The sequence below is a fragment of the Spea bombifrons genome, chromosome 6 (genome assembly GCF_027358695.1).
Source record: "Spea bombifrons isolate aSpeBom1 chromosome 6, aSpeBom1.2.pri, whole genome shotgun sequence".
NCBI lineage: Eukaryota > Metazoa > Chordata > Amphibia > Anura > Pelobatidae > Spea > Spea bombifrons.
In genome coordinates, this window is record NC_071092.1 from 30,082,489 (window position 1) to 30,098,586 (window position 16,098).

The following is a 16,098-nucleotide window of genomic DNA, read 5'->3' on the forward strand; positions in this document are numbered from 1 at the left end:
CATTATACTCTGCCTGCGGTAACCGATCATTTCCAACGCATTTCGCTTTCCCCAGGAAAGCAAGGTTTGTTACATTCTGTTCCATCGTAATAAAAACCAGCTGTGCTTTTTGTGGTCCAACTGATTGACTGAAATATATGGTAGAGGATGACAAGGACATAGAAATTCCATTCCAATATGAAGTTAAAGATGTTAAAACGTGTACTTCCTTTTAATCGCCTGCCGGGACTGTTTTAATACACACTTCTAGCATTAAAAGAAGAGGGGGCTTTCAAAAAAGCGAGCTTAGTTTTACGATCCATACGTCTACGGATCAGCAGATGGGATGTGGCGGAGTACAAGAAACGAAATAAACGTAACCAGCAGAATGGTGTGTTGCAGCCATAAAATTGAGAAAGATTACAACCAACATACTGCAGCGGATTTGCTACTTGAATGTTGTCCATTCGGTATTAAGGCTTCAAATCTTTCAATCCATGTTTTGTAATTTGAAAATCATGAGTTTAAGCACCACGATAAAAAATAAAAAAAAATATATAAAAAAAAAATAATAACGGCTGCAGTATCTTCTCCTTAGACTACTAAATACATTTAAGCGGTGAACATAAGTTACATATGCATAATGTAAACACAAAAAGAAAGCCTATTGCTGCAAAAAAAGGCTAAGCGATTAGCGATAAACTGAATTAAAACATGAATACTTTGGCTTTGGTTAAAAGTAAAAAATGAAAAATGAATTTGAGCGTGTCTTGGGTGCCTTGTTTGCCTGCGTAACTGGTTTGTACCCAAAGCCACCCCGCAATACTTCTCACAGAGTACTAAAGTTGTTGAGAACACAATTGGTTAAACAAGCTTCAGGCTTACTGCAACTGCATTAAACAATCATGTTGAACATGGTGTAAGCCTTGTTGAGAAGGCAGCAGTTATAGAAGTGCTCTGGTGGTGGTAAGGGCTGGTCCTGCCTCTGAAGAGGGGCCGACGATTGCCCTGCCATTTAGAAGACGGTTACCTGCCTGCTGGAAGTGCAGCCATTGGTCCTGCAGGTAAATGGAATGGGGCACGAGCAGCAGAGGTCTCTGAAAGTCTCTCAAATGCCGTCATACATTTGTGTCCTGTAGAAGAGGCTCCTTGCCTTCTCCTGGGGCCGGTGGGCTGTGTGAGTGACTGTGTCCCGTGCCGTGCTTTTTCCAGTTGCTGTTCCGAACGTTCAGATTGGTGTGTTCTGGAATAAACAAAGCTACAAGGAGAGCCAGCAGCACAGAGCAGGCTCCGAACAAGAAAGGAGGTCCAGGGATGATAGAGTTCTGCAAAGAGAGGCAGACAGGCAATAAACGCAGTGATCCATCAGCAAAACCTTCATGGATCTGTAACCTCTGCAAATCCTACATATTTACACACTAAATTGTGTTTGTATACTCTGACAATCTACATAATCCCTCCTCATATATCCCCTATTGATAAATTGCTGAATGTTTTGAAGCAGGCATTAGCTGCTAAATGTGGTATTCATAACCAGTTACACTGTGCAGGCTACAGGTAGATTTAATAAATGGTGGCTAGTCCACTTAGCATCACTACATATTGATACCTCTTGGGAATGCGCTGTCACCTTCTCCTTTGTTTCTGTAATTGGGATTTCATTCAGTTCCACGTGAAAGATATAAAATATAAATCCATACAGAGCCGGACCCAGCCCATTACACAGGCCACGGATTCCTGTGATCATGCCCTGCCCGACACCTGCAAACACATAAGTTATTAGGATCACACTGTCAGCAAACGGCATAAAACCTCATGAACTGCCTTTGACAACTCTGAATCGCTTCCCATTTATACTTTATTTGTATGCATTGTATGGAAGTCTCTTCAATAACACCATGAATGGAATCATAACACAATGGCTCAAGATTCATTTGCTTCAACTCAATTCTGTTGGGAGCCTCTTTGAAATGGAAACGGAGTGACATTGTGTCATGAAACACATTTATTGCATACCTTGCTGATCAGCGTCTGCCGTCCGAGAAACCAAAGCACTCACGGCAGGGAAGGTGATGCTTGACATGGCAGCAACGGCTCCTGCTGCCCACATCATCCTGTCCACGGGAAGAAAGCAGACGGTCAATAAACACACACAGCCGGACGGCAGGAAAAATAAGAGGGCTATCTCGCTAGGTTAATATTTCAAGGATAGTACCATGCTTTGTTTTTTTTCTCGGGGGAGTACAGGCTGTTAAAATGCAGTAAAGTAGCAAGTAAATACCATGAAATTGTTTTGTTGTAAGGTGTTAGTGTGTGTAAGTGTAAGAATAATGGTTAAACATACAAGCTTGAGTCTTTATGGTGTAACAACCCATTGTCATGAAGGGGTTAACTGCAGTAAACATTTAAATACAGAGCAGGTGGTAATAAATGAACATAAAAACATTATTAGGGAAAAAAGAAAAAAACGTCTACGTTTTTGGTTGGCTCCTAGATCCAAAGCAAATTTGTTGACCTCAGTCTTAGAAGATCTTTTAAATTGACTCACTGTAGTTATCAGCTATAGCTGACTGAAGAAAAAGCCCCCATTTTATCCCCAGTGTTTCTGATGCACTAAAAATCCCCTTTTCATTCCAGAATCCATAGACCGGACACTGGAAGCCTGGGAAAGTGTGAAAAAGTAAACGCAGTTTTTGCCCCCTCTGCTGCTGTGTCTAGTTTCAGGATGCACGTTTTGAGCACGGGTGGGAACACAAGGTTAGCATTGTGTGCGGACAGATTATCCAAGCATTCTATGGTAAAGAATAGGAAGACAGGTCAGAAATCAGGAACAGCTACATACCAAGGCTCAGAGCCAAAGCCATACCAGGCCAGTTGCAATATCTGGAAGCCCAGGCCCAACAGAATAGTGTTCTTGTTTCCAATTGACCTCATCAGTAAACTCAAGACAACGGTCTATACAGAAAAAAAAAAATATAGAACATATCACACTTGTTTTAAATAAATTATTATTAAAGGATGCCTTACTGGCCAAGTGTTGCTACTGCGCCATATAAAAAGAACATCCTCTTTGACCACAGACCAAGTACTTTGAGCCACGCATCTTAAACTTGGAAAGCCAAGAGCCATTCAACCCGGCAACAGATCCTGATACAACTTGGTATCAGGAAATAGTGATTTTCTGCACAGCAAATATACAAGCTTAACGGCATCGAAACTCAGCGTGTAAGTGAGGAGAGGCTGAAAAGGTGTTAATAGAAGGGAACAGATGTACAGCCAACAAGGTGCGGATAAGAGAAAAAGCGCAGCCGGTTGAGGTGAGGCTGGAAAAGGTCAGCTCTGATAGTAAGGATCTAGAGCGTAACAGAACATGGCACAGAATACCAACAGGGTTACAGCCTGATGTGGCGAATGCCTCCATTACTGTCATGTACAGTAAAAAAAGACAAGCCCTCCGACAGGCTGCTGCTACTTCTTTCATAGTTTTGCCAAATGTTGCCGTTGATATTTACCTGGGCGATAATTGAGAGGATCCCCAACACAGCTATGAAAGCTGCAACACTTTCTGGAGAGAAATCCATAACCTGGAAACGAGAAGTGTTAAGCGTAAAATACCGCTCATAAAAGTCAAATGTGAAATATACATTTTGATTAGATTTAATTAAAGCATTAAAGCCCATGTATGATTTTCCTAAATAATATACTTTGCCGTTCAGTATGTTAAGTAAAGAAAATGTACATATACAACATGGGAGCCGTCATCTCAGCCTTCTGTTTAACGGGATTTGTAAAATCATTTCTCCCCATTATTTTTGTCAAATTAAAGCTTCCATGGGGTATAATCTAATCTGATTAGTTATCCTAGTTTTACAAACTTTGCCTCTAAATTCAGCTTTCAGTGGGTAAAATAATCCTGACTAAATAAATGTGATTTATTGAAACTGTTTTAGTTATGCCAACAGCTTTATATCATCCTCCAAGGATAATGGTCAAGTTATTTAAACATATCCCATCTAGTCTGCCCATTTTTCCTTCTGCAGACTTTGAGGAGTCGTTGGTTGTATCTTAGGTTCAGGAAAGCTTTATTCCTATACCATATCACCCTCTCTTCCTTACATGACATCTACACACCTGACCCTCTAGCCCAGATGCCCTCCAGCTGCGGCAGGACCACATCTCCCATAATGCTCTTTCAGCTAAGGGGCTGGCCGAGGAGTATGGGAGATGCAGTCCTGCAGCAGCTGGAGGGCCGCAGGTTGGACACCCCTGTCTAGCCCTAGACTATGATAACCACTAGTTCTAAAATCTTTTCTCCTTTGAAATAAACTTCCCTCCTGTACTTTGTTAAATCCCATCTGCCTCTCTCTTTATTCTCCCCCTCTGAACTACCTTCAATATATTAATATCCTGCTGGAGATGGGGGCTCCAGAGCTATACTCAATATTCTGGATGACCAGATATCTGTGGCAGGACCACCTCTATCTTTCGGCTACTAATACCTATTACAACCCAGCACGTGGCTTAACATTCAGTCCATAGGACTCTGACGTTTTGTTAGGTTATGAGTTCTCTCACCTGTCTGAGATACAGAAAGAAGCTGGAATACTGTCCAGCCTCAGGGAGGTAGGAGAGGAAAACCGTGATACAGATAAGCAGCACAATGGAGTCCTGGCCGACCTTCTTCAGAGACTAAAACAATGACAATGATATTGAAATCAAACACAGCAGAACAGGTCAGTCACAGAAGGGGCCCAGCATGGCACGGCATTTACAAAGCAGAATATATTTCGTAAAAGCGGACGGACTCTGCTGTGCTATCATGAATGCTAATGCGCACTTTACAGCAGAGAGCCCAGGAGAACATGGGCCTTTGCAGCCAAACCAGTTAAGAGTTTAAATGACATATATGATTAAATAAACAAAGCCAGCATAGGCTTAGGCCTGTCGGTGGGGAAAACACCTTGCAGCATCGAGTGGCCTGTCTTGTATGTGGCTTCTTACTAAACCTCTACACTGTACCCCAAGTTACTTCATTACTGAACGATTCATGACATGTATTATTTATATTAAAGGTTCACCTACAGCAAAAGGGTCTGCCTGTTCCCACGATATCGGGGCTCCCCAAGACGCTGGCCTCATCTTCTCTGGGAGAGACTCCGGGACGGCCACCAGTATGAAGCAGATATCCAGCAGAGCAATGGCCGTCGCCAGAAGCACCACAAGGGAATCGCCGTACACGCGGCTGAGGTAAGCACCGATCGCCGGACTGGTGACCAGGCTGGCGGCAAACGTGGCAGAAACCTGTCAGGGGAACCAAAGAAACACAGAGCTTTACATCAGAACAAACCATTTGGGCCATCAATTCTGCCCATCATACAGACTCAACCCTTCAAAGACCTGCCAAACTTTTTTCTACTTCCAGCTTTTCTCTCTCTCTCCTGATATATTTATAGACATATTAATGATCCGATGCACCGATCGTGCAGATAAACCGTACAGCGCCAGCCAGCTGTATATCTGTGTGAACAGCATATGGAACGCGTTCCTTTCACAGTCCTTTCTGACTATTTCCAGAAAGACGATGAAAGAAAACACAGTATATATATGTATATATATGTATATAAAGGCGTTTGAATCTCAATCGGTTTTATGTATAAACAATCTCAGCACAAAACCTTAAGAAAACATTTCAAATGGAGGAGCTGGCAATCTTCCGTCTGGAAGTTAATCCCGAGAAGTCTGTAGACACATTGGATGAACCGCAGCATAGAGAGCAGAGTGGTTAATAGCATTAAGAATGCTGGGAATGGATCCACATCATCTATAATGCATGGTGAGGATTAGCCAGACCAAGGCTGACCATAAAAAGGATAGTACATCAGTTATCTTGAAATTTACTTAGCCTAATGGTTCTTTATACAACTTGATATTTACCAACACAACTATAGAAGCTCAGGTCAGAACTTATAATAAAACGGATTCTGAGATCCATGGATAGTTATCTACAAATTAAACTCTTAAACCATTTTATGTGTTACATCTGGATAGTTGCCCTGAAATGTGGTTACATGTAAAAGGACAACAGAACGTGGATTTCCACACAGAAGAGAAGTTCGTAATCCTGCAGGAGACCCATGCAAAGAACGGAGATTTCACATACAATAATGCTCAAGTTATCCTGGAACCTGCATTTCAGTAAGGAGGACTCACCAGGCCATATGCCATGCTCCTCTCATGCTCTTGTGTGATATCGGCCACGTACGCAAACACAACAGAGAACGTGACCGCAAATACACCAGACACGGAGATGACGGCAAAGTACCACCTGCAAAGAAACGACACGTGAGAGCGGCAATCACGCAACTGACATGAAGGAAACTGTATCAGAGAGTCCCTCACCATGGGCTGATCTTCATCAGGGGGATTGGAGCACACGTGAAGAACACGGTTAGCAGCAGGAAGGATTTTCTCCCCCACACATCTGAGAGCGCCCCTATTAGAGGAGCGCTGAGGAAGGACAATAAACCCTAGGAGAGAGAGAGAGAGATTGAGATTAATGGCACCCATAGAAATAGCTCACCCTGCACACCGCCTCCTTGAAAGCTGCAAGTTCCCACTCGCCCAGATAATTACATGACCTTCATTTCCTCTCTGACTAAACCAGTTTCGTGAAAACCTTAGTCGAGGTGTCTGTTCCCCTGTCAAGCATTTCGGGCAATCCTCAAACACTGCCTACGCTTTGAAGAGATTACATGTTAATGGAACTTCAATTTCCCAGAAGAAATAAATACTGCTAAAATAAATCAACACACATATTATGGGGATATTTAAATCCTTTATAATATAATACCCCGGGCAGACCGATGGAACGCATACCGTGGCAGGCAACCTGTGATTTCTAGCGGAGGATCATGGAAGCCGTGTGCTGACGACAGCTGGAAAGCCTCTATTTTCAACTACTGTTCTGCAGTAAAGAACTAACTCTAATTATAAGTATATAATAACGCTTCGAGTCCCATCTGTACAGCCAGAAGGCCACACTTGGGCCACGTAAATAATGACTACCCATAAAGATCATTAGCACCGCTGGTCAACAGATGTAAAAAGGTACATCCTCGAAGTATAACAAGAACGTCAGCAAATCCATTTCCTAACACATACAGTTACTCATGTGGATTACACTACAGATATATTGAACAGGGTATTTTCACCTTTACTCCTTGGATGAGTCCATTCATGAGAAATGTGTGTTTCGGGAACGTCTCATGTAGAACCTATACAGGAGAACAGAGGAGGATAAGTGCCGAGAACACAGTCATTAGCGGGACATTCAGATGGCGAGATGACATGCGCAGGTACAGGAGGCAGCCCTGACTCATTGAATGATCACGACTCTCAGGCTACACTCACACAAATCCATGTCCAAAGCAGGTGCCGGTCACAGGTGACAGAGACAGATCACCGTAAGCAAACAGAAACGCCAATATTCCTGGTTCATTTACAAAGAAGCATTCATAAAATGTTATCAAGGTCCATGATGTATAACCTACGGAATGTGGATGGCCACATAGCACCGAGCAGCGCATGCCGGCGGCCAGAAACCCGGTGTTTGGTATTAACTAAACAGATATGAAGTCGGTTATGGCGTTTCAGAGAAGACTTTTGTGCTGTTATGCTGTGTACACAGTGCGGGTCACGTGAAGAAACGCTCTCCCAGGATCTCACACACACAGACTGTCATCCAGCAATGCTGAGCACATTTTACGTTTACATAAAGACTCACGAAACACACAAAACAGTATCTTATAAAAAGGTGAAATCTAGAAAAAAGGCCAGAAATTACAGTTTACAGATTTTAATTTAAAATCTCAATTTTCATCTTTAGAAGGAACTTTTCCAGCAAAATACAGCCATTGTTATCCCAAATAAGATCAGCGACACAAATCCATAAAGAAAAAAACTAATGAGGGGCTCTATCCTTTGTTATAAAACGGTATGGTTTCAAGTAGATAATTAGTGAATAATCTGGAACCTGGTAATCTACAAACGAAATAGACAGCTAAACTGGAACAGGGACACTCAAGGCACGGGTTGATGGCACACAGATCGCTGCAACGGTCTGGGACGGACAGCAAGAAGATCTCAAGACAGCAGCTTTGAATATAGAAATGCTGCAGAATTGGCAATAGTCGGTCCATATAAGTCAGACGGTTACAACGCTTATCACCCAGTCTAAAGCTGCCTTGCATAGAACCGAGGACGAAAGCACCAATTTTGGCATTCAGCAACAGAACCCAATGTCGTCTGTGCTGCATGATTACTTAGCACCATTAATGAACACCAAAACTACAAAACCATCGCAGCTGTTTTAGCGGAAGGAAAGACGGCGACAACGCACAGAACACAGAACTTACCACCAACGTTGGAGCAGTCAGCAGACCCCAGGCAAAAAACTCAAGGAATATTACGATGACGGCGTGATACACACTGGGAGCGCCGAACCCCTGAGGCTGGAAACAGAGGGAGACATTTAAATATCACAAACACATTAAGAGAAGACTAAATGAGAACAGACTATACCACTGAACCAGCACGACGGCTCAGAGGCCAGCGCCTACTCTTAAATGGAGATTTTTATTTGTAGTATTTTATTACACTTAAGACAGCTTGGTATACGACAAGTTTATCGTTAAAATATACAAACCTATATACACACAGCAAAAAAAAAAAAATAATAGAGAGAAAAAAAATTGACTCCGTCACACTATATGCCATATATCGCTTAGCACGCCTTTACATCAAAGCACCCATAGCTTGGCAAATCCTATCTAGTTTTTCATGGCTACATTGCTTTTCAGGGAGCTGCATCAGCGGGACTGCTTTGCATTTTAACCCAGAAACTGTCTAGACAACATTAATGAGGCCCCCACGTGGCACGCGGAGCTCCTCGACCTTAAGGGTTTTTGTGTTAAAACGCAGCGCAATCTCGCGGATTCAGCTCCTTGGTAACCCATGAAAAATGAGATAGGACTCGCCAAACTTGGGGTACTTTGACATAGTTGCAGACCAAGCAAGATATGGCCGTAGAGTGTTACTGAATCGCCAATACTTATGCCTTAGGCGTGAACAGTATCTGCAGGGTATGCACGTGTCCATATATACGGTATAACAATAGTTATAAAGCACTAACATATAGAACGTCTCTTGTGCTCTAGAGAAAAGGCCAGTTAAAAGGGAGATCTCTGATCTCCACAACTGGCCATTAACAATAACACTACAGACGGGGGCTGGGATATGACATCATATGGAGACATATAAGGGGGGGGTGTCAGTAGCCCCCTATATCACACTGCTATAATCTTGTTGAAAATGTTACACATTTTAAAGATTAAAGATACAAAAGCCTATCAAGATGCAGCCTCTGAATTTCTCGCAGCCAATCAGCACACACTCACCGATCCTCCATCTTTGATGATAATCTTCTTGGCCAATAACACGCTGCGGTTCACCCTCTTCTTCTTTTTACCCTGAGTCATCTTCACATTACTAAAAACAGGTTTTCGCCTAAAAACAGACAACACGAGGATATCACAATCACAACTTTGAAATAAAGTTAAAGTTTTAGCAGAGGGAATGTGGCTACAGAGAAGATGACTAAGAAGTGCCAGAGTAACTCCGGCCTCCTGTGATCCACGCTCGAGCGCGACGCACAACCAATAATCGCGTATCCGAGACGCAAGAAACAAAGCCAGCCAAAGCCTGCCGAGAACGTACAAGGGACACAGAGGGCCAAAGCCTGCCGAGAACATACAAGGAACACAGAGGGCCAAAGCCTGCCGAGAACATATAAGGAACACAGAGGGCCAAAGCAAGGGACACGCTGGCAAGATACCATGGCCATTTATCCGCTCTAAGGCTACCCAGAGAACCCATGCACCTTACAGAAAGTGTATGTAAAATGAGGGGGGTCTCAAACACCCCCCCTTCCCGACACAGAGGCAGCATTCAGCGATGACACCAAGAAGGAATAAGCATTGAATACTTAAACAGATTTTACAGAGAGCAGGGGGGAAGAGGAGATAAGATTTAATGTAACAAAGTTTTACTTTACTGAGAGAGCGGTAGATGCGTTGAACAGCCTCCAAGCAGAAGCATTAGAGATCAACACAGGTAAGCAATTTAAACAAGCATGGGAAAGGCATAAGGCTTTCCTGAACCTAGGACAAGACCACAGACTTAAGGTCTTCTTCTCACTTGAGACTAGATGGGCCGAATGGCTCTTATCTGCCGTTAAAGTCTATGTTCCTCCTTAGAATGGCGCTTTTCCTGCATCTGATGCACTTTTAAAAGAGGATCATAAATAAAAAAACAACTGAAAATGCTACACTCAGTAGTCAAGAAAGTGTACACAATGAACCAAAAGACTGTTTATTTAAACACTGACAAGAGGTATGGTGACTTAAAAGCTCATGGGTGCCGTTAAACACAAGCTATCATCATGGTTTGGCTTTACACAGAAGTAGGAAGGCACTTTCAAGCTGTCAGCTCCTATATCCTTCCTATATCTATACTGTTCTTAATTGAATCCAATACATTTTACTGAATGAGAAAAGTGATAGGAGTTGGAGTCAGTGGTGTCTAGGATTCCCGCTGCTTATGGCTCTTATCACCATATACATTGACATGAGACTGATACAGTGATTATTATTATATTTTATTCACATTGCCCCAGCGCAGCGTATCTTACAATAAAGACATTTAAAGAATATGACAAAACTAGAATTAGCAGGCTAAGAGCAACTGCTGTCCTAGGTAAACAGGGTCTCGCTCACAAGCTAATGATGTCATAAGGAGAACAATGAGTGCATCTTTCCAGGGTTCTGTAACTCTCAGCCAGAACGTACAAGTGCTCCCAAAGTACAGTTCATAGCTTTAACCAGCTGAGAGTTTCTTCGCAGCAGTGAATTTATTCTCCATGTCTATGACCTACCGCTGCTGACTGTATGGCTTCCCAGAACAGTAAGGGCAGAACACTCAAGAGGCTGTATTCATTCATCTCAGACGTGCCCTTGAAGCTGTTTGCAGGTGTCTTGTTCAAGAAGCGGCGACAAGAAGGTGAACCTGATAGCAGCTCCCAGAGAAACACCTCCGATCCCGAAAATGTGCCATCTTACTCGGAAGTGGAGCCGGCTTCTGCCAGCCAAGCGCTAAAGTGGTTTAGCAAATTTGTCTGCCACAGGTGTTTTAGAATAACATCTCTTAAACCCTCGGACCCTGTGCGTTGGCTGCAAAACGTGGACAGAGCCCTCTTTCTCCACAAATGTCAGGACGCACCATTCCTGACACTGCCAAACGTGGTCTTCCTCTACTTGGTGTGTAGAGATGTTATATCTTCGGACCTGGTCAGCAAGATGGAGTTGAAGGCAGCGTTGATGACTTGTCTCTACGTCTCCTGTTCCTATGTTGGCCCTGAGATAACATACCCGGCCAAATTCTTCCGGGTGGACAGCTGGACGGACGATTTCTGGAACCGCTGCCTTACGGTTATTGGAGCAATGAGTGAGAAAATGCTGCTCATCAACACTGACCCAGAATATTTTGCTCAGACCCTGGAACATCTGAAGGCTGAAGGTGGAAGGTGATGAAAGGACAATAGGACTGATGGAGACAATTACATTGCGTGTATATATTGTTGTTGTTCTTTAGTACCGGAGAACAGTATACCGTTTACTTAATTAAAAAATCTATAGTAAAACCCCAATGAGTCATTTCTATTATAGCGGAATAGGGAAAATGGATATGGCTGTACTGGTCTATAGTTACAGGCAATATTTTGTTACAAACTCACAGATAAAGATGTAGAGACATAAGCTTCTGGGACCTCAGAGGTCTTCCCTTCAGATGAGTTGAGTTTCCATCAGTGGTTAAGTACATTGACAAACAGCAACACATATTGGCACTAGGCTTCGATGTAACATAAGGAAGTTTTACTTTACCGAGAGGGTGATAGATAAATGGAGGAGCCTCCCTGCAGGTGTGATACAGATAAGGAAATTTAAATATCCATCGGATAGGCAGGTGGCAAAGATTTCAGAATAATACATAATCCTTTATGATCATGATTATTTCAGGTATTAATTGGGTAAGTGAGAGGACCGGGATGGACGCCTTTAATTTGACTTGCATTCAGGCTCTATTACATGACATGTCCACCACAATGCATCTGACAGGCCTCCAGGCTAAACTCAGTAATTCTATAGGGTGACCTAAAGCCTCTTTAGCTAGAGGTACACATGGTAAATGTATAATAATAATGATAATATCAACCAACATGCTTTTATGTATTATTATTATTATACTTTATTTATAAAGCGCTGACGGATTCCACAGTGCTGTAGAAGGTAAATTTTTTTACAGATAACAACAAGTACAAAATGACAAGCAATTGACATACAGATACAAGAGGAATGGAGGGCCCTGTTCCCACAGGAACTTACATTCTAGGTGGCTAAGGGGTGAGAAACAGAGGTGAGGACTGCGTGGTAGTGAATGATGTTAATGCCGGGGGAGTTTATGTCAGTGGTAGGCTTCCCTGAAGAGAAGTTTATAGGGAGAGTTTGAAGGAGGGTAGAGTTGGTGAGAGTCGGACAGCACAGGGAAGAGAGTTCCAGAGGGATGTATTATGTATTCCCAGTGTATGTCTATGGCCATTTCCAATGATGAAGATGAAGCCCCCATAGTACATCCTCCTCAGCGGCCCACTTGCCCACGCAGCCATACCTGACAAGCCATGAACTGCGGGGTCTTAATATTTTAAGAGCCGTAAGCTACCGCTCTGCAAGGATTTGTTTGTATCGGACATAGTAGTATTATCCTACCATGGCTGTGACAAAGCAATAGTGAAATAATGCCATGTAGTAATGTCATTTGTATTACATAAAAAATTATGGCCGCAGGGGGCTTTATCACCATAGCAATGGAATGAGCCAATCAGCTGGAACTTACCCTGTGTAACCTAAGAACCATGGAAATAAAAAGGTCTGATACGAAGATCCATTCTTTAAGATATAAGAACCGCACTGACAGGTGGTTCCAGAGACCCCCAGTGGGCTATAAATAAGATACAATGAAGTGGAATCCAAGCATGCCCAATAACAATGAGCGTATATCACTGAGACATAAACACTGCTGGTGACAGGTGTACTAAAGTATCAGCCGGTACCAAAAGGTGTAATACGAAGCGCTGTCAGGTCATTTCACTTAAATAGGGCCGTCATATTACACAGCACTGTGCGATGGGTACAACAGCCAGGCAATACGTTTAACACAATGTCACACACTGTTGTGATACACAGATGTGGCCAGTGTCATCACACGTAAACCAGTGAATGTCGGATACAGCACAACAGCACCGTACAGACATAACCTGAAGCGGCATAACGAGCGCAAATTACCTGCCACAGATAGGAGATACAATAGAGCTATAAACACCTTGCGTTTGGGAAAGAATTATACACCCCTCCCGCTCTATCCCCAACACATTTACCTTCCCCGCCTTCCTCTCTTCCGCCACCATGAATTCTTCCGCTCGGCGCAGTTTTTTTCTCTTTATATTTTTCCCCTAATTCGTTATTTAATCGGTGTTTTCGTCGCTAACCGACATGTTTGAGTTTTTCATTATATCTGCCAACGTACCTCTCGCCTCAGCGCTGTGCAGCTTTCCCTCACTCCTCCGCCATATTGCGCATCCTCCGCCTTCTCACGTCAAATCGCGCGGCCCGCCCATTGGCTGTCCCTGTCCCCACGTGTCCTAACAAGGGCAGCCGTCTTCGCAGCCGGCGCACGTGAGCACATACAACTAGGAGGAGTGGCTTAAGGCTGCAGCGTCCATGTTTGATAATGGCAAAGTTTGTCACTCTAATGGGAACACTACCAAGAAAGGAAAGTTTATGGTTAATTAATGTAACGATTTGTTTCCAGTGCTTCAGACAGCAGATATTTTTGGAGAGGTTTAGTGTGATGGGAATAAAGTATAAACAGTTTGACATCTCTAAGCAGCTTACATATTGTGGCAGAGGCACTGATGTCCTGGGTTGGATGATAGGAATTGGGTAACGAGGGACTGCGTGATGTCATGTTTACATACATCCAATCATATATCAACATTTCATATCCCCTTGCCCCGGTACACCAGATAAAGTGCGGCCAACTGTCCTGTGCTTATTAGGACCATCTTGACAAAGTCATGGATGTTGGCTGTCCAGCGAAATGTCCTGTTAATCAGGACTGCTGGCAGTTTAGTAGACGTGCAAATGGACCAAAAACAAACTTTTTGAATCATTTTTGGAACATTCAGACAACAAATTTCATTTCTGCCGTTTCAGTTCAGATGAAATTTTGTTGTCCCTCGCCTACTGCTTCTTTTCTGCCGACAGCTTCTGTGAACCTGTCTCCTTTCCTGCAGCTCAACTTTTTTCTTGTCTCTTCTGTTATCCACAACATGGACAATAACGGTATGGAATTCACTGCCAAGGGAGGTGGCGTTATCAAATACATTAGATGGATATTTTTTTATCAGCGGGCGGTCCCGCTGACGTTGGGGGAAACAACAGCAGGAAACACCCCATTTAATGGAAAAATGGGCGGGGATGGGGCGTGTCAAGATCCCGCTCCCACAACCCGGAGGATTCGGGTCTTGACCCGGAGAACCAGCGCTCCCCCGGCAATCTCTGGGTCAACCCCGGAGAGTTCCCAGGTATGCATACAGGGCTATAAATGGAATTAATATTTTAGAGCTTCTTGATTCAAGGAGAAATCCGATTGCCTCTTGGAATCAATAAGGATTTTTTCCCCCTGATGGCAGAACTCAAAGTAGCTTTATTTGGGTTTTTTGCCTTCTTTTGGAATAGGAAGGTTAGGTAGAAGGGTTGAACTTGATGTACTATGTAACTATATATTAACCAGGCCTCCCGGAGAACTTCTGCAAAAGAAGAGCCAAAGAGGCCGCCTCTCCCCATTCCTCCAATCGGAGAAGAGGGTGTGCCCAGAGGCTCCGCCCTTTTGCATAAGTGCTTCGGGAGGCATGGTTAATGGAGCGAATACTGAGGAGATGCCGAGGAAGAAAGAAGACAGGTAGAAGGAAGTGGTTCGCGGAGAAGGTAGGGAGAGAGAGAGAGAGAGTAAGAGCGCTAGGGATTTCAGTCATATGATGTCATACCCTGGCATTCCAAATAGCTTAGCCCAACAGATGCTATATGATTGCTGTATACAGGCCTATTAAGCCCCATTAATAAAACTTTTTGTCAATGAACAGAAGCCATAACATGGATATTGTGCAAAACTCAAAGAAAAAAAAGTTAAGATTAAATGCTTACAACATGGAAAGCACATCCAACTGATTGTTTATAGCATATAGATTTTCATGCTGTGCTGATTAACATACATTTTTTAGTGAAGGGCCCAACTAAGAAGTATAGAAATTTTATGTTGTTGTTAATAAAGCTACAAGTCATTCAAATTATAATGTGCAAAAATATTAATATGTACATCAAAAAGGTTTAAGCTATAACAAGGGAAAAGCTCAGATTAAATGGTTTTATAAATATATCCTACCCTTGTTTAAAATAACATGTTTGTTTGTTTTGAAGTGCACCCAGGCCAGTTTACAAAAAATATACTAATACTTGTAAGGGGTAATAGTATCCGTGGGGCTCTGTTCTATTAGGCTTCCAAAAACACGAAGGTCCTCACAGGCTGAGGAAACGGAAAGTAGCAGTGTGCGAGTGAATTAGGAAACTGAGAAATTAAAAAATATACATGCAAAAGTTAGATCTGCTCGTATTTTAAAAGAAATACCCTGAAACTCCCAATAAAATACACCGCACTATAACCAGTAACAGGGGATAACTCATCCTTAATCAGGAGAAATATCAAGTACTTTGGTCAACATGTTCAAAATGTTCCCTTAAGCTGGTAACCTTAATTCTGTGTAGCAAATATCTGTGCACAGCATCAGGAAGCCAGTTTGTGAACTATACTTATTATTAAACCCCCCACAAAAATCAATAAAAAATAAATCAAATCAAATAAGAGCTGCATCCAAAAGAATGAGATGAGGAG

The 16,098-nt window shown here is 42.9% G+C and overlaps 2 protein-coding genes across 2 annotated transcripts; one reads left to right on the forward strand and one right to left on the reverse strand.

Moving 5' to 3' along the window:
* Positions 1-553: 553 nt before the first annotated feature.
* Positions 554-13,786, reverse strand: MFSD14A (major facilitator superfamily domain containing 14A). Its single transcript, XM_053469555.1, has 13 exons — positions 13,675-13,786; positions 9,435-9,543; positions 8,394-8,489; positions 7,191-7,253; positions 6,379-6,506; positions 6,190-6,304; positions 5,062-5,280; positions 4,555-4,668; positions 3,492-3,563; positions 2,822-2,934; positions 1,996-2,093; positions 1,589-1,740; positions 554-1,304 (listed from the first exon to the last, which is right to left on the reverse strand). Exons 2-13 carry the CDS (start codon positions 9,513-9,515, stop codon positions 1,098-1,100), a joined length of 1,458 nt encoding a protein of 485 aa, XP_053325530.1. The 5' UTR covers positions 9,516-9,543; positions 13,675-13,786; the 3' UTR covers positions 554-1,097.
* LOC128500928 (cyclin-dependent kinase 5 activator 1-like) lies at positions 10,983-11,621 on the forward strand. Its single transcript, XM_053470300.1, has one exon. The coding sequence runs from the start codon at positions 10,983-10,985 to the stop codon at positions 11,619-11,621; it is 639 nt and encodes a 212-aa protein (XP_053326275.1).
* Positions 13,787-16,098: the final 2,312 nt, after the last annotated feature.